This window comes from Dermacentor variabilis, chromosome 9, assembly GCF_050947875.1.
Source record: "Dermacentor variabilis isolate Ectoservices chromosome 9, ASM5094787v1, whole genome shotgun sequence".
Lineage (NCBI taxonomy): Eukaryota > Metazoa > Arthropoda > Arachnida > Ixodida > Ixodidae > Dermacentor > Dermacentor variabilis.
The window spans coordinates 5,241,589-5,268,475 of record NC_134576.1 but is presented as its reverse complement, the minus strand read 5'-3'; the positions used below and the strand labels follow the sequence as shown (position 1 = coordinate 5,268,475).

At 44.3% G+C, this 26,887-nt stretch overlaps 1 protein-coding gene and 1 long non-coding RNA gene across 2 annotated transcripts in view; one reads left to right on the top strand and one right to left on the bottom strand.

The window, feature by feature from the left end:
- Nucleotides 1-18,521, bottom strand: part of LOC142558594 (uncharacterized) — a 75,343-nt gene extending 56,822 nt beyond the window's left edge. Inside the window, exon 1 of the long non-coding RNA XR_012823041.1 lies at nt 18,433-18,521. This is a non-coding gene — a long non-coding RNA (uncharacterized LOC142558594). The remainder of the gene's footprint in view (nt 1-18,432) is intronic.
- A 213-nt stretch (nt 18,522-18,734) lies between these two features.
- On the top strand, nt 18,735-20,980 carry LOC142557869 (uncharacterized). Its single transcript, XM_075670083.1, has 8 exons — nt 18,735-18,958; nt 19,627-19,783; nt 19,954-20,004; nt 20,097-20,156; nt 20,223-20,300; nt 20,461-20,514; nt 20,573-20,647; nt 20,746-20,980. Exons 1-8 carry the CDS (start codon nt 18,797-18,799, stop codon nt 20,880-20,882), a joined length of 774 nt encoding a protein of 257 aa, XP_075526198.1. The 5' UTR covers nt 18,735-18,796; the 3' UTR covers nt 20,883-20,980.
- Nucleotides 20,981-26,887: the final 5,907 nt, after the last annotated feature.

The following is a 26,887-nucleotide window of genomic DNA, read 5'->3' as shown; positions in this document are numbered from 1 at the left end:
TCACCTGGGACACTTGTTTCGTTAATCATAGTTTTGCTGGCTTCTCAACCGTCACTACCACGTGACAATATATATTGTAAATACAGTCTTTCTATACTCCCAACATCCCCGTAACAGTATGCTTTGCCTCTGGCATGTTCATGATCTCCGATGGTATATAAAACTGTGATGCAGACTAAGCTTCACAAAGAATTATGTTCCGTCTCTTCCTTACAGGCTGCTGTGTTTCAGCTAAATCTGCTTTTCCTGTGTCCAGTGGTCTTGTCGCTCAATTAGTGCTTGCCTATTTCTGTTACACTGCAACCTCTCTTCTCCTCTCTCCTCTTGTCCTCCTGTCCTTTTACACTGCTGCAAACTTTTAGATTTCAATACTCGAATGATTAATACAAAGATTGATGCTACCATATTATATGTGACGGCTGTCATGACGGCAATAATTTAGGTGGACCTGAAACTAAATGAAAAAAAAAAAAAACAGGCATGTGTGAGTAGGAATAACTTCCTTGTGACAAAACTGGCTCCATGCTAAACTTTGCCTCAAGGAAATTGGTCTTAAAAGTCTCAAACCCATTTGCGCATACTGCATAAGCCAAGTTTTCCACTTGTCAAAACAGCAGCCGCCACAAAGTGTTAGGAAAGAGGCAAAGAAACCATGCCTTTGCATTCGTACTCTCCTCACAAAGCTTGTGTCATAATATATATGCAATCACTCACCATACACAAACACATTGGTCAACACTGCAATGTTTGGAAGAACCCGAACCAACACTATGTAGCCATTTACCTGCAGTATGCCTCCTGTAACATGAATCCCCACTGTGCTTGGAATCTACATAATTTTTTTTAATTTCTCAGGCATTTGGTGGTAGAGGCCAATGCATTAGACAGAAATCCTGCTACACTGCAGCAATGTTCAGAATGTAGTATGAGGTACTCTGTCTGGCTGGAAGTTGAAGATTGAAATTATATTAGTCGTTAAAATATAGTAGCCAGTATTGAAACTACACATGCACTCAAGGCTGAGCCACATTATGAGAACACAGAAGAGCAGACACACACTTGAGCTGCATTGTGTAGCTTTACCAACAAGCCCAGCTGTACACTGAAGTAAGGCATGTTTTGGGCTAGTCAGCTCGTAGCTTCAGCAAAATTTTAAACTCTGTGAGGAAGACAGGACATGAACAAAAACATAGATGCATGCACAAAGTGTAGACTTCCGACTGGCTTTGTTTGGTGAAGGCAGAGAGTTTATAAGGTTCTTCAAAATGGCAAAACAAAGAACATTCGCAAAGAAATTGTGCACGAGGCAGTGACAAAAAATAGCAAGGCCACCTGTGCATTAAGAGCGCAGTAGAGTCCCAATGTGCCCATCTAAGAATTCTATTTCTTTCCTTGATAGGGATCAAGAGGGTGAGCTAACTTAGTTGTCACACCTTTTAGCGGTGTGGAATGCCTTGATGACTTCTCTTTCTGTTCTTCAGTTTGCCTTCGAAAGGAATTTATTCTGTTCCTCATAAGGCAGGCAGCTTTTGCTGTCGCAGCTCCTGCACTGCAAGAGGAGATTCTGAAGGAAAGAATTAAAGTCTTAGATGGGCACATTAAGACTCTCCTGCACTCTTAATGCAGACATGGCCTTGATATTTTTCGTCAATACCTTGTGCACAAATTATTTGCAATTGCTCCTTGTTTTGCTATATTGAAGTACCTTATATATTCTTTGCTTTGACAAAATAAAACCAGTTGGAAGCCTGTGCTTTGTGTGTGTCTATGTTTCAGTTCACGTCCTGTCTTCCTCGCGCAGTTTAAAATTTTGCCTAAACAGTTGTATAGCTTGTGTATACGATGAGTAATTAATATTATGATGACTGCAGCACAGCAATGGTCTAGTGGCATAGTGTCGACATAGTATAGAGATGGTACTAAGTTAAAAATTTGGAAATGCCATAAATTGTGCAATCAACTCTTATCCCTCGGTTTCCTACAGCTGCAGAGCACTTGACCACTGCAGCAGTCAGGCATGCTGTATATTGGGCAGTGCCAGGAATTGCGAGATCGAGACAGGCTGCCACTAGAAGTTCCTTGGGCCAGGTGATAACTCAAATGCATCCAAATATTTCTATATTTCACTATATAAACCTTTGTAGAATGAGGAACTTTTCAAGGGTGAAGTTGTTTAACGGAAAACTATTACTAAATAGTGACCAGTTCCTTTTGTTTTGTAAGCCAGATTGCATGTATTTGACATTGCTTACTGACTCTTCATTATTCTCGCTGTCCAATACAAGCATATGCACTCACATATGTTTTCAAACAAAACTATTGTGTGGAGCCATGTTTGTGGTGGAATAAAATTGGTCCCAATACAGAGCTTTGTGGCACACCAGATCTTACTAGCGATCGCAGAGAAGAAAGTTAATTAGTAGTTACAAATTGGTACCGGTTAGTTAAGAATTTACTAATCCAATTCGTAGTCCTGTCAATTCGAAGTTTACTGTCGTTTGTGTATCGGACCAAGCCGATGTCCCCTGGCCTGGGCGGTCCCTGGCGCTTCACCTAGTGGTGGCCTTTGAAAATAGCAGCGTGGCACCAGTGGTTGCATCAGGATCTAGGCTCATGAAGATAGACAGCAACATGCACAGGGCAAGGAGTTCGGCGGCCTGGTACTCGTCACATTTGTGGAGAACACTATAGTTTTCGCGAGTCCTAGCCCCTACGTAGGGTACCAGCCTGTGCACTGTGTGTGTGTGTGTGTGTTGTGCAGGATTGCTCGTTGGCAGCACGTGCTCATGCAGCAGCTGACGGGCCTTCGATGTGTTTCGCCCTGGTAGTGCGGTCGTCTTTGTGGTTCTAGAGCTGCACTGGCATTGCCCAAGAACAGGATATATTGGCATGGTGCAGAATTGCAGAGTGGGGGCGCTCCATTCTATTACCACTTCATTCCTTCAGAGTTGTGGTTTCTGTGATTCCAGTCCTTTTGTCAGAGTTCTGACAGTTGAACCATTCCCACTCCTTGAGTGGTCGAACTAATCTACTCCAATCCTCCAATTACAGTAAATAAAACGCTTTCTGTATAATTACTTACTACATGCGCCCTGATGCGATAGCGTAGCGGTAGAGCATCTGCCTCACGTGAAAAAGGACTGTGGTTCAAATCCCGGTGCCATGCAATTTTCCACTGGTGGATAAAAAAAAATCCACATGTTGATACAGCTGTATAAACAGGCCTGGTGGCCTGACCCCGGTGACCAGAACCGGTAATGCACTCCCTCACCAGAGCAGGATTGCCCATCTTGGTGCAGTACTTGGCCACAACCTTCTATATGAATAGAACAATAGTCCCCAGCAGCTACAAAGCAACTGACCATTGCAGCGGTCAGACCTGTGATGCGGCAGAGCGTGCTAAGAATCTCTGGATCTGGACAGGCCGCCACTGGAATCTGAACCTGGCAATGTTTAATGCTAGAACGTTTTCTAGTGAGGAGAGTCTAACAGTGCTATTGGAGGAATTAGCGGGCATTAAATGGCGTATAATAGAGCTCAGTGAGGTTGGGAGGACAAATGAAGCATATACAGTGCTAAAAAGCGGGTACATGCTGTGCCACCAGGGCTTAGCGGAGAGACGAGGACTAGGAGTCGGATTCCTGTTTAATAAGGATATAGCTGGTAACATACAGGAATTGTATAGCATTAACGAGCGGGTGGCAGGTCTTGCTGTGAAACTTAATAAGAGGTACAAATTGAAGGTCATACAGGTCTGCGCCCCTACATCTAGTCATGATAACCAGGAAGTCGAAAGCTTCTATGAAGACGTGGAATTGGCGATAGGTGAAGTCAAAACGAAATACACTATACTGATGGGCGACTTCAATGCCAGGGTAGGCAAGAAGCAGGCTGGAGAAAAGTCAGTGGGGGAATATGGCAAAGGTTCTAGGAATAGTAGGGGAGAGTTATTAGTAGAGTTTGCAGAACGGAATAATTTGTGAACAATGAATACCTTCTTCCGCAAGAGGGATGACCGAAAGTGGACGTGGAGGAGCCCTAATGGCGAGACTAAAAATGAAATAGACCGCATACCCAGTGCTAACCCTGGCATCATACAAGATGTGTACGTGCTCGGCGAGGTGCACTGCAGTGACCATAGGATGGTAAGATCTCGAATTAGCCTAGACTTGAGGAGGGAATGGAAAAAACTGGTACATAAGAAGCCGATCAATGAGTTAGCGGTAAGAGGGAAAATAGAGGAATTTCGGATCAAGCTACAGAAGAGGTATAGGGCTTTAACTCGGGAAGAGAACCTTAGTGTTGAAGCAATGAACGAAAATCTTATGGGCATCATTAAGGAGTGTGCAGTAGAAGTCTGTTGTAACTTCGTAAGACAGGATACCAGTAAGCTATCGCAGGAGACGAAAGATCTAATTTTAATGCCACCCCTTATACATAGCTTTCATTGATCACAAGAAAGTGTTTGATTCAGTCAAAACCTCAGCAGTCATGCAGGCATTATGGAATTGGGGTGTAGACGAGCCATATGTAAAAATACTAAAAGATATCTACAGCGGCTCCACAGCCACCGTAGTCCTCCATAAAGAAAGCAACAAAATCCCAATAAAGAAAGGCATCAGGCATGGAGATACAATCTCTCCTATGCTATTCACAGCATGTTTACAGGAGGTATTTAGAGACCTGGATTGGGAATAATTGGGGATAAGAGTTAATGGAGAATACCTTAGTTACTTGCGATTCGCTGATGATATTGCCTTGCTTAGTAACTCAGGGGACCAATAGCAATGCATGCTCACTGACCCGGAGAGGCAAAGCAGAATGGTAGGTCTGAAAATTAATCTGCAGAAAACTAAAGTAATTTTTAACAGTCTCGGAAGAGAACAGCAGTTTACGATAGGTAGCGAGGCACTGGAAGTGGTAAGGGAATACATCTACTTAGGGCAGGCAGTGACCGCGAGTCCGGATCATGAGACCGAAATAATCAGAAGGATAAGAATGGGCTGGGGTGCGTTTGGCAGGCATTCTCAGATCATGAACAGGAGGTTGCCATTATCCCTGAAGAGAAAAGTGTATAACTGGTGTGTCTTACCAGTACTCACCTACGAGGCAGAAACCTGGAGGCTTACAAAAAGGGTTCTACTTAAACTGAGGACGACACATCGAGCTATGGAAAGAAGAATGATGGGTGTAACGTTAGGGGATAAGATGAGAGCAGATTGGGGTGAGGGAACAAATGCGAGTTAATGATATCTTACTTGAAATCAAGAAAAATGGGCAGGGCATGTAATGAGGAGGGAAGATAACCGATGGTCATTAAGGGTTATGGACTGGATTCCAAGAGAGGGGAAGCGTAGCAGGGGCGGAAGAAAGTTAGGTGGGCGGATGAGATTAAGAAGTTTGCAGGGACAGCATGGCCACAATTAGCGCATGACCGGGGTAGTTGCTGTTTATTCAAGCATTTTGCAAATGTGGCTCACTTTTAAGCACCCCTTCTTATATCTAAAAAAAACAGAAATGAACATCCAGTATTCTTTTTTAACTTTCACTAAGCTTATCGTATAGCTCAGTGTTGACATACAGGTTAAAATACAGTATTTACAGGTGAGGTTACAGAAAGCAGTAATAATTGGCAGTAAACACTGCTTGGATGGTGAAAAACATAGGAATCAGGTCATTTTATTTTCGACAATTTTTTTCGGCATAGGAGGCTAAGCAAATGGTGATGTAGCAACACTGTAAAGACTGAATAAGATGGACGTGGAATGCCTTGATGACTTCTCTTTGTTTTTTATTTTGCCTTCGAAAGGAATTTATTCTGTTCCAGATAAGAGAGGTAGCTTTTGCATCTGCAACAGAACATCGGTGGATGTTGTGTGAAGCACTTTTTCCATGCTTTTTCACTACCTGAGCAAGGTAACTTTCTTGGTGCTTCATCACGCAATTTATGCAATCAACTTCCATTAATTCTACCCTCACGAGACTGACGGGTCGAATTAAGATGCAAAAACCTGCTGAAGCACCGTTGATTCATTTGGCAATATGTGCTTGAGTAACACTCCTCTGAAATGAATGTGCATCAAATTTCTATTTGTCCACAGTATAAAACTAAAGTAGAAATGACTTAACTCCACACCAAAGTAGAAAGCTACGCAAACCTCATTTTTTTGGCAGCTGATTTTCTAAAGCCAGCTTCGCCGTGTTACAGCCATGATATGTGGTAAAGCATATGAATGCTACCGCCACGGTTTTAGTTTCGCAATCGATTGCACAGCTAGGCAATTTTCATCTCAATGTCCTTCGAAAACAAAAAGTGTTCCTTAGAATCAGGTAAGTACCACAACCGGACATTGTCAGCTACCGTTACTGCTTGAAAATCTTTCTCGGGTGGGTCAAAAATAGGCATTTCAGAGAGATGGCATTTGTTTAATGCATTCACTGTCCCCTAAGCTCTACTGAGACATGCGCTGTCACTAAAAGGGGTCATTATTGGGGTCTGGTCAAGTTCGCATTATCCGGCGAATGCCAGTTTTAGGATCGAAATGATGAATGTTTAATCCCATAGAAATGCATGGGCGTTGGCCAGGTTCGAATTAACTGAAAAAATTAAATTAACCGGAGTCAGATTATTGGAAGATTACTATACACCTTTTTCTGTTCTCCAAGATTTAATATGTAGTTTTCTTCTATCAGTGTGGCAATGGTGCTAAATTTAGCATTTGTTTGAATCATTCATTGTTCCAAGGACAAGCTACAAAGTAGGGGCACATATTGAGACTTGAAACATTTCCACATATAAAGGCAGGGCATGTTAACATCTGTACAATTAACATAAGTTGGCTGTATTGTCTGCATAGCATGTGGTTGCTTTTTGGAATGTGGTCTTTTTTTATAACAAAGTTGCATTTGTTTCAAATAAATTGCTGAACCATTGCTTGTGTGTTTTCCTGTGCTCTTTGTGCTGATTGCACTTTTGAAAGTGCAGTGAGCAACTGCAGACTGAAATGCACAAGGCTTCACTTTATCATAAGCATTTTGGCTTGACAAAGGAGCCTTAACCCCTTCCATGCACACACTTTTTTTGTATAAACACATCAAATGAAAGACAGTGACCTCTTCTCATGTATTTTAAAGCCTGGCAGTGTTAAAGACAGAGTGAAGTTGTACAAATACAATTTACTGTTAAGTATTGCTGCTAAAACCTCATGCTTGTGTATAGTATATGCATGCAGTGCTGGCTATGCCGTGGTAGAGCCGTGAAACAGCTTTCACCACACTGCTTGCTATAGCATTGCTGCGTTCTGCAACCTGAGGTCAAAACTATAAATCTCTAGAAGTTCAGCAGCACAATTGACAGCTATTTCCGTATGTTCGATGCACTCCTGGCCAGGGACTTTTCGTCTTGTAGAAGAAACAGCTTTCACCACACTGCTTGCTATAGCATTGCTGTGTTCTGCAACCTGAGGTCAAAACTATAAATCTCTAGAAGTTCAGCAGCACAATTGACAGCTATTTCCGTATGTTCGATGCACTCCTGGCCAGGGACTTTTCGTCCTGTAGGCAAAATAGATGGCTGCCTCGGATGCTGTTTTGGAAAAAGTGCAGCGTACCTCGAAAGCTTGCTCACAATGCTTCACCAGCAGGTTTTGCCAGCGAGAGTGGAGGGGGGCACAATAATTTGACTTTACATGGTACGGCACAATACCTTAAAATGCTGCTGCTTCTGGCTTCTATTTAATATGACATGCTGGTGCACCTCAACATGGAGCAACCCCATTTTACTAAAATTCTGAATTCTTCTACCAACATGGTGTGGTGTAGCTATCTATGATCACTGTATAAAACCGGGGCAGACAGCCTGCCTAAAAAGTACAAAAGCTGGTATAACTGTAATGAATGACCTGCAGTCATCCGAAATGTGCAAAATCGCAAGAATTGGTCAAACTCAAACACTGCAGAGTTTAAGTAGTCCTGGCACAAATTTTTTCTTATGCGTGTGTAGCTGTCATTCAGTTAACTGCACTACAAAATGTCAAATTCCTTCTTTGCGCAACAAATATATCCTTAACGCCAACATTTAAACATGTGCCAAAGGCAGTGTGGCCCCATAATCTGGTGACAACATTGCATGGTAGGTCACAAACAAATGATGCATGCTGCAGTTGTTCATGAGTAAGCCATGCCATTATTAGGTCATTGAAAACTGAGCATGTTAGGACCACTATGCAGCACAACATTGGTCTTTCCTTTCTGTCTTGGTGCACACCGGGGAGTGGGTGCATGTTAAACACCTCAGGCGATTAAAGTTAAGCCGGAGTCCGCAACTATGGCATGCCTCGTAATCGTATTGTGGTTGTGACTTATACAACTCTAGAATTAAATTAATTTTAATTTAGATGTTTGAGAAGAGTCATAAGAAAATTTATTTAGTGAAGCAAGTTTTAGCACACATTAAGAATCGCTCAAAGCACATGCAGCTTTCAGTGGCATGGTGTGGTCATAAAAGCTGCCATTTGGAACCAGATTAATATAAAAAAATTCAGTCGAAGAGTTTAATGTCAGTGCTCCTTTACATGTAAGCATGAGGGACACATCTTTAAAGGCATCATCTAAATCCTGTGTAAGTATTTATTGGTGAATATCAAATGGCCCTACATCTAAGGAAGTTATAGGGTGTTATGATAACAGGAAGCCACAAGATTTTTGTTGTGCACTCTTCCTATAGAGACAATATAGGGCAGCAACAAAATAGTTGGGCTTAGTGAAGAATTCATTCAAGATCCTTGCCAATTTGACAGGTTCACCATGATTAGAGATGATGAAGGCCAAGCACCTTGAAATGAATGCCCAAACCAAATTAGCATTGCATCACTTATTTCAAATAACTTTCATTTTGTCATTTTGCCAGATTAAAAGTTCTCAAAAACCTGCTTGACTGGTTTCAAGAACTTTTCGAGAACAGTTTGGTTCCATACGAATGCAGCATTGTCAGTCTTTAGTGAACTAGACCCATCTTTACTGATATGCAATTAGGTAGATCAAAGCAGATGCTGTCAAAGTGCATGTGCAAGAGTGTTTGGAGTGGGCATTCCTGGGTTATGTTGCCAAGAAGGGAGTTTTGAGCTTAATGCACACAGCAGCTATAGCATATGAAAACCAGCACTTTACTCATTTTTTAGATACCGCAGGGCTTGCGCTAATGCTGGTCATAGTCTACTATAATTTCTACCATATATTGCCCTTGTCATGACAAGTTATTTTTATTGTCCTACAATATATTCCCTCTGTGTACAATCAACATCTCTGCCAAGGACAACAGAAACAGTATGATTGGAAACTGCAGAATTCTCCATCTGCGTAGGTGGCTGGCTGATTGCCGTATTAGATGCATTGTGAGCTGGCATTGATGTGTAAATCTCAACTCATCTGCAAGCATACAAAATAGGCTTTGGGATACTTTTACCACAAGAAGAGAGACTGGAATGACTGTTGCCTGTGACATATGGCACATACCCATGACGAAGGATCGGCTAGGATTCTCCATGAATACAACATCAAATAGCTTTATATTCCCACTAACTTGATAGTACATAATACTGATATGTAACAAAAATAAACAACAAAGTAACTGAAAAACGAACAGGTCTACTACGATTGAGCCACAAGGGGAAAGATGGAAACATTTGTGTTAATTGTATGAAAAAAATGTGCCTAAGATGTCATCTTCCCAGCAGCAACATGATCATGCACAAACTAGCATTGCTCTTCAGGCACACCCCAGGCTGCTCACACCATTTTCTACAAGATTTGAAGCCCAACAGGCAAAAGGGGTGAATACCTTCAGCATAAAAGAAGAAAGTTATTCTATTCCATATCCTCACATGAAACGCAGCAATATTGTTACAAGCCATTTTCACACATTGAAGGCATCAGCAATGTGATGAAGACAATTGAAGCACTCATGTTCTTATTTCCATTGCAATACAAACCTACACTTGGTCATATGAAGGTGCATATATATGTGCCAAATTCAACCGTGTACTGTTATGAGGCACATGGAACAGACATTCCAAGGAAGTGAAATATTTGTAATGCAGTTACTTAATTTGTCCAGTCAGAAGGGCAATGCGCTAAATACAAAAAAAACCCTACAGGCCCACTATGCAATGCTTTTGCCAAACTATCCAAAACTTCGATGTGTGCAAGTCCACAATGACCAGGAAAAGAAGTAAACAAATTTCTTGAAGATGGAATGAAAAAGAAATGTTGCGACAATTGAGAAATGAGTTCTTTGCTTTCTAGTGGCACATGGATAGACAGTCGGTGGGCACAATTTGAACTTGAACTCATGGCAGTGTTGCAGGGGCAAATACCACTCATACTTCCGAGAAGCGTCGGTTACAACGCTGAGTTGGAAGGGAAACTTTACAAATACTTCTTCGGAAGTTCAAGCATCTGACCAGTAAGTAGTTGAGCATGACTAGGGGAAATATGATCAATTTCAGAAATAGCACCATTCCAAAAGAACTGGCACACTGCATTGATTTCTCAGGTGACAACAATTTTTCGAAAAGCCTCTGCGCGCGTTAATACAACCTGAGGCAGCTTCAATCTAGGTCGCATGGAATCGAAAAACACAGCAGCGGGTGTAACATTTAAATTTGCTATCTCGCGAACATGAGCGAAAACTTCAATTTCAAAAGGTTTGCTCGAAAGGAAAACTCACGGCCGTAACGCTACTGCCCATCGCTAGTTGTGTGAATAAAAAATAAATAAAAAAAAACATCTGCACGATGAATAGACACTTCGTCGATATTTGAAGCAGATCGTTAGTGGATATGTGCACTGGATAAGCGCGAAACATGTAACTGACTGACTGACAGAAGTAAGGCTCATAGGATAAGTTTTCTCCATCTACACCGATAATGAAGCACGTATTGTGCAATTAAATCGCCCGTAATGCGCAGCAATTACCGCATTCGATTGAAGTCACCATCGCAGCGACGCGCTATTTATTTCAGGACCACGAAAAACAAGGTGTTCACCTAAGTACAGCGGCGGTTTACCTGTCGGCAAGCCCCTAACTTTCATATGACGAAAGCAAATGTCACGGAGTCCAAGCCCACGATTGCTCAAGTAAAACTGCGCTCGCACGAATATCGCGCACGTTATACGCTTTCGACACGCACAAAAGCACGCCAAGCGCGCGCAGAACCTCTTGCAGCCGACACGACGGCAATGGCTAATCTACGTTCGAGAGTAGCTCTTTCAAAAAAGTAAAAACAAGCAACAATGTGACGTCACATCCTGCGAAAAAAGAGTTGTTCTCCTTTCTCACCTTCTCTCAGCTTACGCATGCGCAGTGATCACGGAGCACTCGGGGGCGATGTTCAGGTCCTAACGCCATAGCTCGGGTGGCTAATGGGTGGCTAGAAGTGGAGGTGTGAATACCGGCGGCGCTTTCCTTCGGGCGCGCGTGACCCCCTTGCGCACCGATGCCACCAGGGGGAATGTGGCGCTGCCGCTCGCGGCGGGGGACTCGTAGCCGCGCTGGCCTGCGCCTCCGCTGTCAGTTGGTGGTCAGTTGGTCTCGGCGCCCCTTTTGGAGTGTTCCTCGCGACAATCCGTAATGCGAGGGCGAGATGCAGTCGGCAGCGAAAAAGAAGCCGGAGCTTTGTGCCCGGATGTGATACTGGTTGCAAGAAAACCCCAGAAAAGGTATCTCTTCCGTGCCCCTGCCTGCAAACAAGCGTTTGCCAAACGGGATCGAGTGATTCCAATGGTCAGGCCAGGCTCATTGAAGCTATGACGTCCAGGTTCCCTGCAGAAGTCATGAGGTTATTTTAACATCGTTTTTCTCTCAAAATGGTGCATGATTGTTCTCTTTGGTATTTCAGATGGGGCAGCAAGAAAGAGGCCACCCTTGATGAAACTCTTCCGTTTCTTGATGAAAGGGAGGCTAACTCCAATGTGCTCGGCTTTCTTAGTAACAGTACTTCTGAGGGGCTGAGGATGACCATCCATTCAACAAAACACCTTCTAACGTACCTTGCAGAAAATGCTGACTTCATGTACATGATGACTTCGAAACTGAGCCAAGACCGCCTAGAGCAATGTTTTGGCGTTGTGAGACAAGCGAGTGGGGCAAATAATCATCTTACCCCAGCTCAATTCATTCTAGTCATAAGGTATGTATACGTGCAAGCTTGGTAAATAGTACCTATGTTTTGCAGAAGTTCGGCATGCTTATGTAACAAATGTTGCTTGTGCACATCCAGGTGTCTTAGCTTCTAGAGCCTCACAAGGAGCCCTAAGGACGGCAATGTGTCGCCGGATGTCCTGGAGTTGTTATCTGTTGAACAGGTGCTGGCTGAACAAGAAAGCCACAGTGAAGACAGCTTGAAGGCTGTGCCAACAGATGCCGTGCAAGTAGCTGTGGACCACCAAAGTTATGTAGAGCACCGCAGCGACGCACGGCTAGTTTATTACATTGCAGGTTATGTGGCGAGAAGGCGTGTTTTTCCCACACATTGTGAAGACTGCAAAGCAGCATGTCTTAGTGATAAAGGCAATATCCCCAGAGAACTTCCATCAGAGGCATCCAAAGAGCGGGACCTTGAGGGCATTTTATATCCCCCACAACTATAACCTGGTAAATGCCCTTGAAAAGAAACTCACTCGTTCATTCAGTGTAACACGCTTGCATGCCAAAGCTGTGGCCGAAATGTTGCAGTCAATTCGTGATATGCCAAAAATTGGTTGCCTGGACCATTCTGCTACCCTGACAGCCTCAGTCACACGTTTTTATTGCCTCACAAGGATTCACTTTTTGCTTAAAGGTGTCAATCAGCAGGGCGGTGAGAAGAAATGTAAAACACTGAAACCTTGTGTGTTGTAAAGTTTTCACAATTTTTTTCCTCATTTGTAAATAAACGATTTCATGACCAGAACTGTTGCTTCACTATCTGCAGTCATGGGAAATTGCTTATATGAGCGTCAAAATGACATGCTACAGGTGGTGCAAGTGCAGACAGAAAGTGGTTTGTAAATACGTCGATACGAATTACCAGGTAATGTCTCTTAATCTGGAGACATTACCTGTACGCATAGGGTGATTGACTACTGTGCGTGACTACGTCATAGGGTGATTGCATAGGGTGAATGACTACTATGCGTGCGTCACGCATAAGGTGATTGACTGCGCTGATCGACGGACGACGGTCGCTTTTTCAGGGAGGCGAAATGCAAGGCGCCCGTGTGCCGTATGATGCCAGTGCGCGTTAAAGAACCCGAAGTGGTCGAAATTATTTCGAAGCCCCCCACTAGCCCTTAACTCCCTGAGCCGCTTCACGAAATGTGCACAGACAAAACGCGCTTGAATCTCGATACAGTGCGAACTGGGCCCGTAAAATTTCACAGGTGTAATGAGGTGGTCTGACGTAAGATCGTTTTCATGATAAATACTTATTCTTTGATGCTCGCAGAAAGCGCGGGATATCTGAAACGGGCTCACTTTCACTTCGGTTCTAGAGATGCAGCCGACGCGAGGCCGCGAGGCTGGCTGCTTCCCGGATGGATGGATGGAAGGTAGGAGCGTCCCCTTTGAAACGGGGCGATGGCAGTTGCCACCATGCTCAGATTTTATTTTGCCTTTTATATTTATCTGTATGGTGTGTGATTGAATTTCTCGATTTTCTTTAAATACGTCTTCCTACCCTTTTAACCTTATGTCGCCTCTCTGCTTTTGTGCCACCAATCCTCCAATCGCCTTTTGCTAATTTCCACCGCATATTTATTTACATGACTATTATTAGCTCTGAACCCTAGGGCCTCAGGAAGGGTGACTGTGGCCGCATCGACATCGGGCTTGATACCATCACATTTTTGTATGAGGTGTTCCATTGTTTCTACATATTTACCACACACAGTACATGTGTCTTCTTCGTTAAATTTCTTTTTATAGCTCCGCGTTCTAAGACATCCTGATCTAGCTTCAAAGAGTTATCATAAAACGCTTCCTTCTTGATCTGCTGTTTCCAGTATCGATATAGTTCCACACTATGCTTCTTTTCCATTGAATTTATCCAATTTTTACCTTCCGCGTTTTTAACCTGTCGTTTAATTCTCTGTCTTTCTTCGTCCTCGTGTCTGGCATACTTACTGGTTAGCTTCCTAGTTATTTTCCGCCATTGTGAGTCAACGCTCTTTCTGCATAGTGTTTTTCGTATAGGATTTTACTCTGAGCTTCCCGTGCTTCGAACGATGTCCCCCTGTACTGCTTCGTTTGTGGTTTTACCGTGGGCACCTAGTGCTAACCTTCCCACAGCTCTCTGATTTACGTCTAGTCTCGACTGAACCTCTGCCCTTAAACACAGGACATCATTCCTGAAAGTAAGCCCAGCACCATTACTCCCTTCCAAATACCTCTCAGTACCTCATACCTGTTGTACCCCCACAATGCCCTATGCTTCATTATCCCGGCACCTCTTTGCCCTTTTGCTATGAGAGACTGTTCTTGCTTTTCCGTGTACATCCGCCCTTTGTTTATCCATACCCCGAGATATTCGTATTCGGCCACTCGGGGTATTTCATGGCCTTGTATTGTAAGCTCCTGATCAGTTGTATCGTTGAAAAACATCGCACCGGACTTAGCTGCACTAAAATTGAAACCTAAACTGTCTCCTTTGTCTCCACAGTAATTAACCAGAGTTTGCAAATCTTCCTGGCTATCTGCTAACAGTGCAACATCGCCCGCATACATTAAACCCGGTAGTCGTTGCTCAACAACCTTTTCGCCTAATCTGTACGACAGATTATACCCTAGATTGCTTCGTTGTAACCTTCTTTCCACGCTTATCACATAAAGCATGAACAGCAGCGGTGATAGAGGACAACCTTGCCTTAATCCTTTGTGAACCTCAACAGTTGTCGTACTCTTAATTCCTTCCCATGTTATCTCAACATTATTTTCTCGATATATTTCCTGTAGAAAATCAATTAGCTCATGACCGATACCTTCAGCTTTTAATATGTTCCACAGGAGTTCCCTGTTCACGTTGTCGTATGCACCACTTATGTCCAGGAAGGCTAAATACAGAAGTCTATTTTCCGCCTTAGCTATTTCTATGCACTGGGTAAGCACGAACAGGCTATCATCTAAGCGCCTACCACTTCTGAACCCCTTCTGAAGTTCTCCGAGTATTCTATTACTTTCTACCCATAACTGCACTTTTAATTTCACCGCCTGCGTCGCCAGCCTATATATAACTGATGTTATCGTAATTGGTCGGAATGATTTTATGTTCTTTTTATCACCCTTTCCTTTATAAATCATATTCATTTTACTCTGTTTCCAGCTGTGCGGAATTTGCTTATTTGTTATGACTGCCTCCAATGCATTTATCAGCGTTTCCTTGCTTCTTGGGCCAAGTTCATTAATTAACTTGATTGGAATTTCGTCTATACCCGCGGACGTGCATTTTGGAACATTTGCTTCCGCCTTTTTCCAGTTAAGATTGGTCAGTTCTAAGCTGTTTTCTATTATGCTATTCTGTGTTGCTCCCTCATTTGGGGCGATTACCCTATCGTCTTTCCTAAATGACTCTGCTATAACTGAACCAATGTAGTTCACAGCGCCATCTCCCTCTAAACAATTTCCTTCGGCATCGTGAATCTGTTCCTGTTTTCTGTGATTAGCTTTACCCAGCCAGCTTATATGGTTGCAGAATTTTCATGACCCCCTTTAGTTGCATCGCGAACTTCAGCCAGCCAGCGGTCAGAGGACTTCTTTATTTTAGCCTGGACGAGGACCTGCACTTGTTGTTTCTTTTGTCGATAATATTCACATTTTTGGCCTATTTCCTCTTCAGATAACTGCGCCCTCTTTGCTTCTCTGTGTTCCCGAGATACCCACCGTCGTTGTTCGATGGCCTCTCTAATTTCCTTATTCCACCAACTTCGTGGCTTCCTCTTTCCTCTCCAGCGGTTTACTTCTTTTACTTCTTTTATTTTTGTACTAATGAGTAGTTCTAACTGATTATAATCCCACCTTTCCATGGGATCTTTCTCTATTGCTTCCTCTATGCCAGCCGCTATTTGCGCTATTTGTTCGTCATTTAATTTTGCGTACTCTTTTTGACTTCCCTGCATTTCTCTTTTGAGTAGGGCTCCCAAATGTAGACTAATACGCTTATGATCACTTCCGAGGCTGTACTTCCCCTCTTCGTCTATTTCCATTATTGCGAGCTTGCTATACAACCCCTGCGACATTAAGCAGTAGTCAATGGTCGTTTGTCTGTTACGGGACTCCCACGTGATTTGTCCTTCACACTTAGTTTCTCTATTTACTATAACTTGGTTGTGTCGCTCACAGAAGTCTAGCATCAACTTCCCATTACAATCTGTGTATCCATCCAGATCCTCGATGTGGCCATTCATGTCACCCAGCAGACAAATATCGGCACCTTCTCCAAACTGCTTTATATCGTCATCGAGACACTTCACTAGATCTTTGTTCTCTTGCCTGCATTTGTCCCCTGTCCCTAAATAAGCTATTCCTAGCCATGCCTTTTTACCGACAATTGTGCCTCACACCCAGACATGTTCTTTGCAAGTTAACTTTATTCTTTGCCAATTTGTTCCTTGGTGTATGAGCATACATACTCCTCCTCCCTTCCTCTCCGTTGTTGTTCTATTGCTCCCTTCCCAGACGTAGCCTTCAATAAGCGGTGGGTCTTCTAGATACCTGAGATGTGTTTCGCATAGCGCGTATACACCTACTTCGTCCTTTAACTGCTGTTCCATTTCTAACCACCTCGCTCTCTTTCTACCGCCTTGCATGTTAATGTACCTGATCCTGGTGTTAAACTTCTTTGTAGTTTTCTTCCTGGACCTCCTAGTAGCCATTTTATTGGCGTCAGCCTCTATTGTTGCACTTTCTACACTGTTTCTACCTAACCCTACACCCTGAGGCGCAGTGGACCCCCTAAAGAAGCTACTGCCCGACCTGTCAGGCGCCAACCGATCTCGGCTCCTAGCCTTCCATTAAAGTAGATGCAATCTCGTGTAAAGCCTCCGCCAAAGCCTGCTCTATGCACTTCTCTGTTTATGTCTGCCACTTCAAATCCTTTCTCCTGGCTCAGCTTTCTTATCCCACGATTAACAGCCACAACGTCCTTGGCAATTGCTCCGTTCCTTCCTTGAACCTCCGGCACTGTGCATACCACGATCTGGACTTGCTGTGCTATCGCCCTTAAATCGTCAACTCCCTCCGCTAATCTTTCCACTACTTTTGCGGCTTCACCATTCAGGACATCATTTAGCCCCGCCACTACCACTACCAAATTGCGCTCTGCAACAGTCTCAGAAAGCTCGCTTTTTGTTTCTCTCAGTACTGCGTCCATTCTCCTGCCTGGGAACGTCCCGACTGCTACCCGCTTATCACCCTTTGCACGCTCCATTATAGCTCTTTTGCACCTCCTCATATTTGAATCACCACCGATAAGTACTAGGGCATTCTTTCCCTCCCTCCTAACTTCCAGGTTGTGCTTATCATTGGCTATGAGCTCATTCCTTGGGGTTAGCTTGTTCCCCTCCTCTCCTCGCGCTCGCTGGCGCCCCTGTGGCTGCAGCGTCGCCTCACTCGGGGCGTGTTGCGCTGCCTGGCTATAACTACGCCGATTCACCGGCGGCGAGCCGACTCCCGCTTGCTCTGGCTCCCTTCCTCCCACTTCGCCTGTAGGGTCTACCCTACTTTCTGTGCTTTTGCCACCGGCTTGGTGTCCCGACTCATCATTCCCCGTTGCCCGCGTCTCAAGCGCATCGAGCCGCCTATGCAGTTCTGCTCTCCTTTCCCTCTCTTCTCCAAGCTCGGCCACGGTTCTTACTAATTGCGCGGCCTGGACCGCTTCCACCTTGACCAACTCGTCGACTTTCGCCTGCGAAGCTACCCGCTTCTCCCGCTCCTCCCTCAAGTCTGCTTTCAGCTCTTCGAACTTGGCTGTCCAATTTCCTTCCAGTTTTTGTACTGCTTCCCTGACCCCTTCGCACAGCCTGCACGTAAAGCTAGACCCCTCCGCGTCTGCTAAGCTCTGGAAACTGGTCTCGTCGAGGGAGCACCAGCGCAGGCACTCGTCGCACTAGACTTGCTCCGCGTCCCCCGCGGCCTTCCCTTTCTTTGGTTTCATCGCTAGGCCTACGTCCTTAGTCTCAACGAGCAAGTCCGCCAAATCACTTCGAAGAGCTAGCTGAGATAGTTAAAGCCTATCAAATAGGTCCCGCCTAACACCTAGGCCTAACGAGGGAAACCGCCAGACCTAGACAAAGCCGGTACGTTTACCACGCTTACCACGAATTCAAAATTTGCGCTCCTGCTCCATGCAAAAGAAAACACTTCAAAAACATCAGCTAATAAAAAGAAAAAAGAGTACTTACCTACGAACGAAGTCGCTGAAGCCCCGACACAAGAGCGTCCGCGGCATCCACCCAACACCCTCGAACAGGTTGTTGACCGCGCCTTTGATACTGAAAGTAGCGCCATTCTGTGAACTTTGCCGCCGAGCTGCCAACCCTCGCACATCCTCCTCGCCCGCCTCTCCACTCGGCGCTTTTCTGACCGATGATTGGCCGCTCCGGCCGGCATTCTATGGCCGGCCCCAGCCGTCGCCTTGGAAACGCGCGCGATAGCGTCGCTTTGCTTTTGTTGTTGTTTTTCTTCGGCGCCATGGGCAGGCCGTGTTCCTCTGTCGCGGGTCGAGCTTTATTCAGCTAATTCGAACTCTGCATTTCGCACCGCGTTATGCCGGGTTGCTGCGCATTTCCGTGCGCAAGCCGGCGTGAAAATGGCTTCATGCTTTTCACGATTCCTCGAGGGAAGAACGACATCAGTCGCAGAAAAAAGTGGATTCACAACATCGGACGTAAGGACTTCACTCCGACGAATCACACCGTCCTCTGCGAGGTAATGTGCATTTATTGGTGCATAAACTAGTCTGTATACTTGAAACTTCTTGCGAGCTCGTCAAGAGGCTGACAATCTTGCTTAATTCGCTCATCATTGTGTGTCGTTTCGAATGTTATGCTTTCCACTTGATGGCATTGCTGTGTGTTGCGCCTATTTAGCCGCCTTAATTTCCGAGTCTCGGTGTGGGTTTCCCGCTAAAATGTTTCCATCACGTACGTAATTTTTTTTCCCAGTAAATACACGTGCTTTTAACGGTGGCGCAGAATAGGAAGCATGTCGATTTTTGTAGCGTGTAAGGCAGACTATCTCCCGTGTGCCCCAGAGCTTTGCTGGGGTCGAAAAAAACAATGCCGTTGGGCACTATATACGGCGGCGTGATTTAGTCGTTTCTTAGCGCGCCTACACGTGACCTCAAATATTAATTTAGGCTTATCAGTTTGGTTTATGTGATCACTAAAAACCCTGAAGCCCTTCTTTATCACGCATCTTTTCGAGTGGGCTTGAATAAATTAAGCAGCCGAGTATTAGCTACGCTTTAAAAATTGATTCAAGCGAAAGTCTCCACGAGGTGCATTGGAATTAACTTTATAGCGTTTTGGGAATTTTTCTGTGCGAGTATATTTTGCTAGCACAGGTTTTCTTAACAATATCGCATAACATTGCAGCTCCATTTCGATACTGATCAGATTGAGCAGCTCATACTGCAGAAGTACGGGAAGAAGAAATTAAAGCCTAATGCGATTCCGACCATTTTTTCTCATCGGAGTGCACCTAAGCAAAGGAAGCCTCCTGCGATAAGGCTGCCACTCCCAAACAAAAGCGGTGAGTGATATTTGTTGCATTTTTCTGCAGCATGAACGACAAATATCTAGTAAAACATTAACTTTGTACATAGATACCCAGTAAAAAGCTAGCAATGTGCCGATGACTCGCGAACATTTTCCGGAATTAAATTTGTTGTCGGTGTATATGAAATATTTGTTTCGCTCCAGCATGCGTACCTGCGAACAACGTCACAGCAGTAGTGCCTGCCAAGTCATCCTGTGAGCATGTTTTTTTTTTTTTTAATTGCGCTTGCAAGCATACCTAAACCGGTGCTTCAGGCTTTCAGGAGGCTTTGGCTTTTCCATTTCAGTCCCGTCCGAAGAAGATGTATCGATTTATAATGACAGTGGCGAGCAGTGCACTCCTAACGGTGAGTACTAGCTTGGTCACACCGCATGCATGCATTTGCAGTGCCTGACATTGTCCTTTCACGCAGATTTCTTGACAGCCGGAAAACGGCCTGATGGCAGCGTCATGCCTTCAAGTCCTGCTTCGTCTACCCTTGAACATGATGGTAAGAGGCATTGATTTTTTCTTCAAACATATTAGTTGCATTGTCGCAAGATGCTTGCCGTTCTACAAATTGCTCGCTGCTGCTCAAAGCGCTCGCAATGGTATAAATACTTGAGATCAGGGACTCAGTATTTGAACAGTGCTTGGCTCCCTCATTTCAGTCGAAGCCGAATGTATCGAGGTTGATGAGTGCACAAAGCTGCCTTTTACAGACGGTAAGTGTTAGGTTTGACTAGATATCTGTTACCTTTGTCTGATGCCTTTTTTTAGCAGATCAGGAAACACCCACGTACTCTGCGGACCGCATAGCGACACCAGAGCCTCCTGCATATGATCTTGAGCATGCTTGTAAGATTTTGTAAGATTGTGCACAGTTTAAGTGTCTATTTTATTATATTTAGAAATTCGTCCCTGGTGCCTGAATGAATACTTATTTTTTTCTTTAGCAACATACCAAGCCCTATTAGACCGCATATCAGAACTGGAGCGCATTCATGAGGAGTCGAAGAGAAAACTGGGAGCTGCTAAGAGAAGATATCTTAAAAATGAAGAAAAAAAAAGATCGGCTGAAGTCAAAGATTAAACACATTTTCAGTGACGACCAGACGAGGTCAATGGAGCGACTTTCAGCACAAGGGATGCGCTGGGAGGCCAACACGCTTGTAAAGTCACTCAAGCTGTGTGTGTCCTGCGGGTCCCAAGGCTACAGTCTGCTGAGAAATCAAGGTTTGCCGTTTCCGTCCGAGCGCACACTCCAACGCCATTTGGAGAATTTCAAGTTTCAGCCTGGGCTTCTTCAAGACATGATCGAGCCTCTCAGAATGAAGGTATATACTAAATAACTATGTATACATGGGCCTCATACATAAAAGCGCTACGGTTCTGAATCTGCCTGTAAGACATGAGAGGTAATTGAGTGCTACGAATTGGCAATGGCATTAAGGTTCCTTTTAATAGTATGATGATTTACTACGAGTATACGTTAAAGCGACTGTGTTATTTTGTTTTTCTCAATACTATAAAAATTGCTGCAATATTTCTGTCTACGGCATCGCTTTGAAGATAGATCAGAGTTTAGATGTGACTGTGGTGGATGTTGTATTTACCCCGTGGTGCGGCGTATTATGTTTTCCTTCTAGATTGACCTCATGAAGAGCGCCACGCCACCCTAATGATTGACGAAATGCAAGTTACACCAGGGTTTAATGTTTACGATATCACTCATCTCGCTGTGTTCTCGGCGCTCCCTTTATCTGACGGTTCACTGCCGGAAGATGCGCTAGCTACTCACTGCTTAGTGTTCCTGTTAGGAGGGTTGTCCACTAGGTGGAAACAAACGATTGCTTATCATTTAACGGGGAATTCATTCGATGCTGTAACACTGAAGGAAGAAGTAATTAAAGTAATAACGGAATGCGAGGCACTGGAATTGAAAATTCATGCCGTGACCTCCGACATGGGGGGCGGAAACCTGGCGCTCTGGAGGCTATTTGGCATTCATGCAGGAAGACACAGCCGGCCGCACCCCTGTGATCCTACACGAAAGCTGTGGTTTTTGCTGATGTGCCTCACTTACTAAAAAATTTGAGCAACCACTTGACTAAAGGTCAGTTAATTTACCTTCCAGGTGATGTAGTTAAAAAAAATGGCCTGCCAACTAACGTTTTAAACCTTGCATATATCAAGATTCTTGTCCAGCGGGATGCAAAATCTGAGCTCAAACTTGCTCCTCACCTTAATCCTGCATGTGTAGACCCTATTCATTATGACAAAATGAAAGTCAGTTTGACTTACAGTTTATTTCACAACGACACATCAGCTGGTTTGCACGTTTTGGTAGAGAAAGGCTTACTGTCGAAAAATGCGCTTTCGACGGCATGGTTTGTTGCAACGGTCTTCCGCTAGTTTCGCTTGTTGACATCACGAACCAGCAAGCTCGCGTTTAGCAATGCAGATAGTGGAGCTTATGAGGATGGCGTATCATTTCTGAATGAGACAGTCGAATTGTTTTCTAAAATTTCTATTGGTGCGCAGAAAAAGGCGGTATGGAAGCTTGTTCAAACAGGCATCATTTTGTCAACACTGTCTGCACTCGAAGTGCAAAACATGCTACTAAAGAAGTGCGATTTCGAGTATGTTTTATTAAGTAGGTTCAGTCAAGATGGACTTGAGAACCTGTTCTCAACTCTGCGGGCAAAAAACCCCATCCCACGCCTCTACGAGTTCAAGTGCAGCCTTAGGAGCGCAACACTAGCGCAGTTTCTAAGGCCGAGTAGGGATGGTAGCTACTCAGACGATGAAGGATTTTTGCTCATAGGTTTGAACGCAGAAAAAGAACAGACTGAAGAGGGCAGCATTATAGCTCCCTCTGACCTTCTAGATTTAAGCTCGGAAGGAGAGGAGTCGCTAGTGTACCTAGCAGGTTACGTTATTTCCGAAATAACAAAGAAGCTTCATTGCGAAGACTGCAGTGCTTCTCTAACTTCTAATGACGCAAGCTGCAGACTAATTCAGCTCAAAAACTACTCCTCATCGCACTTGTCGCTCACCAGCCCTTCTGCAGGGGTGGTTTCCGTGCAAACAGCGAGACACTGCTATCAAACCGTCTCAGCACATGCGAAGCTGAGAGACCAGTACTTCAAAGTATTTCTGTGCAAACTTTTTTCCCATCGTGTCATAACATAGTGCCTGAAATCGTTCGTATGTTCTTAAGAGTGCGAATGCAAATATTTGTTCGAACTGAGGCTTCTGTGAGGGCACTTACCGTTACCAGTAGCAAGTGTGGAAGCAAAAGTGTCGGCATGCATGCTGCGGTATCCGGAATACGGTAAAATATTTGAACCTTTGCTGCTGGTGCATATGGCAGCAATACAGCGCGTGTCATCAGTCAGGCTTCTACAAGTAATAAAGGCAGCATCTACAACGATTTACGCGCATTCGCTGTCCTTGGGCCGATTCGTTGCATTTCTACTTTAAGGGACCTAATATTATATTCATATGACGCTTTCATTTCTTCACCGACTTGAATGCTTTTCTGTGTTGCCTGAATGTATTCTAGTAATATATGTCGTATTTGTATATATATTCTAATTCTTTGCTTGATAATCTTGTTTATTTCATTTGCTGTACATGAGTGTTATCGCGCGGCTGTTTGTTGTACCACCTGCCCAAAACTTTGTGAGCATACAAACCAGCTGCTTCGTTTCCTTCAGTTATGTTATGTTGCAAAATTTTAATGTTTCATCTGGTGCGCTACTCTCAATAATATTTGTTCCTTTTTCACGCATATCGTCTGGAGGCTAACACCATGCAATGTTTCATGTTACTGGGTTCGAGCTTATGCTACTTCTAACTGGCGGTTTATATAAATATTTTTTATTTTCCGAAGTGTGTGCCATCCTGGATGTTTTGTGTGTTTTCCGTGTAACGTTTCAGGAGTCACCTGCAGTAAGAATTGCATCTGGCCAGATATGTGCTAGTGTGTCACAGCTGCTGTGTATTCTATGCTCCAGACCTGTACTCTGCGTCTGAAGTTTGTGTTGGGGTGGCACGATGTTTTCAGTAAGTAGCTGAAAAAACTGGCGAAACCCTGCCGCCCTTACGCTTTTCCAGCTCTTACGAAACAGCTTTATTGGCAAATTGCAAAAGGAATGACATCTGGGAGAGTCATTAATGCCACAGATTGGAAGAATAATGTGCAAAGGAGGACCAAAACTTCGCGCAAATAAGCTTTGAGCATCTTTTTGCCTGCTATGGATCTTTAGAGCGATGAAGGCCTTCGTGTGACCGCCGCGACTGTGAAAGTCTACCGCGATTCCGAGGTCTAGCGGCACGTGAGGAGTGAGTCAGCAGAGATGCCTTTTAAGGCTGACTTTCATTCGGCATAGGTCAAATCTTTCCAATTTATATTTAGTTATGCTATCAAAGTAACGTCAGATTCTTAAGTGTTTCTAAAATAGTACGAATTGTTTCCTTGAAACCGACCCAGTCACAGAATGGCTAAATCCTTTCCTATCGTCCTTTACAGCGCTGAATGTTGCATCACCACGGGCGTCTGAGGCACTAATTGAATGCATTCGATGGGCTACACTGAATGAGTCACAGAGACAGCATCACCTTTCCATCTCTTAATCTAGTCGTCCGTTTACGTCAGCAATCATTCATAAATTTCAAGCCAACCCTTGGCTACGCTCACTTCTACAGTAGCCAATAAAAATATATCTCTCTTGAGAGCACGAAAAACTAGAAAAAAATTGTTCTCTTTCAAGCAGGAATGAAATTTCTATAGCCCAGGTATTAAACGCGCGGCATATGCATTACACCGAGGCCCCAAGCCTTTTAGGACTGAACCCCTGCCCCCCCCCCCCCCCAAAAAAAAATTCATAATCACGTTGAAGCAAATTTCGCATCATTTTTGCAGCCACTGTCCTGCTTCTGAAGCTTCACGCACGCAATGACGTCCAACTAAATTACCGCAATCTCTGCCTGGCTCGACTGCAAAAAGAGTGTCATAAAAAGTACTTCCGCGAAAATGCAGCGCTAGTTGAAATTGCATTTAACGGAGCGTCACTGTGTCGAAAAATATTAAAGAATGTACAAATTTAAATTAAATACTGTGCAAATAAAGCTCTGCCCTGTTGAAGTGACCAGTATAAAGATATCAAAGCCATGCAGTACGCTGCGATTGTTAATTCATGCCGCAAACGCGCACGTTTAGCGCTTTCATTGCTCAAACGAGAAGGTGATAAATGTGGGTCATGGTAGAGTCAAGCACATTGCATCCCTTTCTAGTGCTTTCGTTTATTAATAGAGCGAGAAAAAAATCCCGAAATTAGGTCCGATCACTGGTGCCAGCTAATGCATCGGGCCGGCGAGCGCGCGATGGCCTGCGAAGCGTGCCGTGCGCAGCGTGCACAGCCAGCGGGCGAGGAGAATCGAGGAGGAAAGCGCGGGAGTGGAGGAGAGTGTCGCTACTTTCAGTATCAAGGGGTTTTACCGGATGGATGGATGGATGGATGGATGTTATGAGCGTCCCCTTTGGAACGGGGCGGTGGCTTGCGCCACCAAGCTCTTGCTACTATGCTGCCTAATATCCTACCTAGATTCACCAATGAAAAAAAAAAACCACTATGAACTACCACGTCCAAATTTTCTGATACCCTATTGCGAACTGTGCTTTTGTACGTCTCCGTCTTTTGTCGTTTCCCTACTTTTCTTCCACCAATCCTCCAATCGCCTCTTACTGATGTCTATTGCGGACCTGTTTGCTTTACCATTGCTCCCGCTGAACCCAAGGGCTTCAAGGAGGCCAGTGGTGCCTAAATCGACCGCTGGATAGACGTCTTCACATTCTAATAAAATATGCTCCGTCGTTTCCCTATAGCTTTACCGCAGCAAGCACATGCTTCTTCTTCCTTCTTATATCTCGCTTTATAGGTGCGTGTTCTAAGGCATCCCGATCTCGCTTCGAAAAGTAATGAGCTTCCCTTTGAGTTATCATAAATGGTTTCTTTCCTAATTTCGTTTTTTCCCCTTAAGTAGTTACTCATGGCAGGTTTCTTTTCCATTGCCGCCACCCATGAGATTAATTCAGCCTCTCTGACTTTCCGCTTGACCTTCTTTGTTGCTGTGTTACCCACCCCACAGGCCGCATACTTGCTGGTAAGCTTCCTAGTTCTTTTCCTCCACTGTGAATCAATGTTTTGCCTGTACAGATACCTGAACACTCTCCCAGCCCATTTACTTTCCTCCATATTCCTCAGCCGTTCTTCATACTCAATTTTACTGCGAGCTTCCCTCACTTCAAAACTAGTCCAGCCCATATCCCCTTGCACAGCTTCATTTGTAGTCTTCCCGTGAGCGCCCAATGCGAGGCGACCCACTGACCTTTGGTTCCCGTCGAGGCCTGATTGTACCCCTGATTTAAAGCAAACAACCGCATTTCCAAAAGTAAGTCCTGGAACCATTACCCCTTTCCACATACCTCGGAGGACCTCGTACCTATTGTATCCCCATAGCGCTCTGTGCTTCATTATGGCTGCATTTCTCTTCCCCTTGACTGTTATGGTTTTTTCCTGTGTTTCCATATATCCGTTGCCTTCGTTTATCCATATACCAAGGTATTTATATTCTGTTACCCGAGGTATTTCTTGGCCCTGTATCTCCACTGTCTGTTCACTGTTTTCATTGAATACAATAACACCTGATTTTCTAACACTAAATTTCAAACCTAAATTGTTGCCTTCCTGTCCACAGATATTAGCCAGACGTTGCAAATCACTTTGCTTGTTTGCGAGCAACACAATGTCGTCCGCATAAAATAAACCTGGGAGTTGCTGCTCTATTACTGTACCTGCCTGTTTGTATGAGAGATTAAACCCGATATTACTTCCTTCTAGCGCCCTCTCCATCCTCACCATGTACATCATAAACAGCAGCGGGGATAAAGGGCACCCCTGCCTCAGTCCCTTGTTGATATGAACTTTCTCCGCGCTCCTCATCCCCTCCCATTCAACGCAAACAGTATTTTCTAGGTAAATCTCTCTCAAAAGCTGTATAAAATCGTTACCTAAGCCTTCCCCTTCCAGA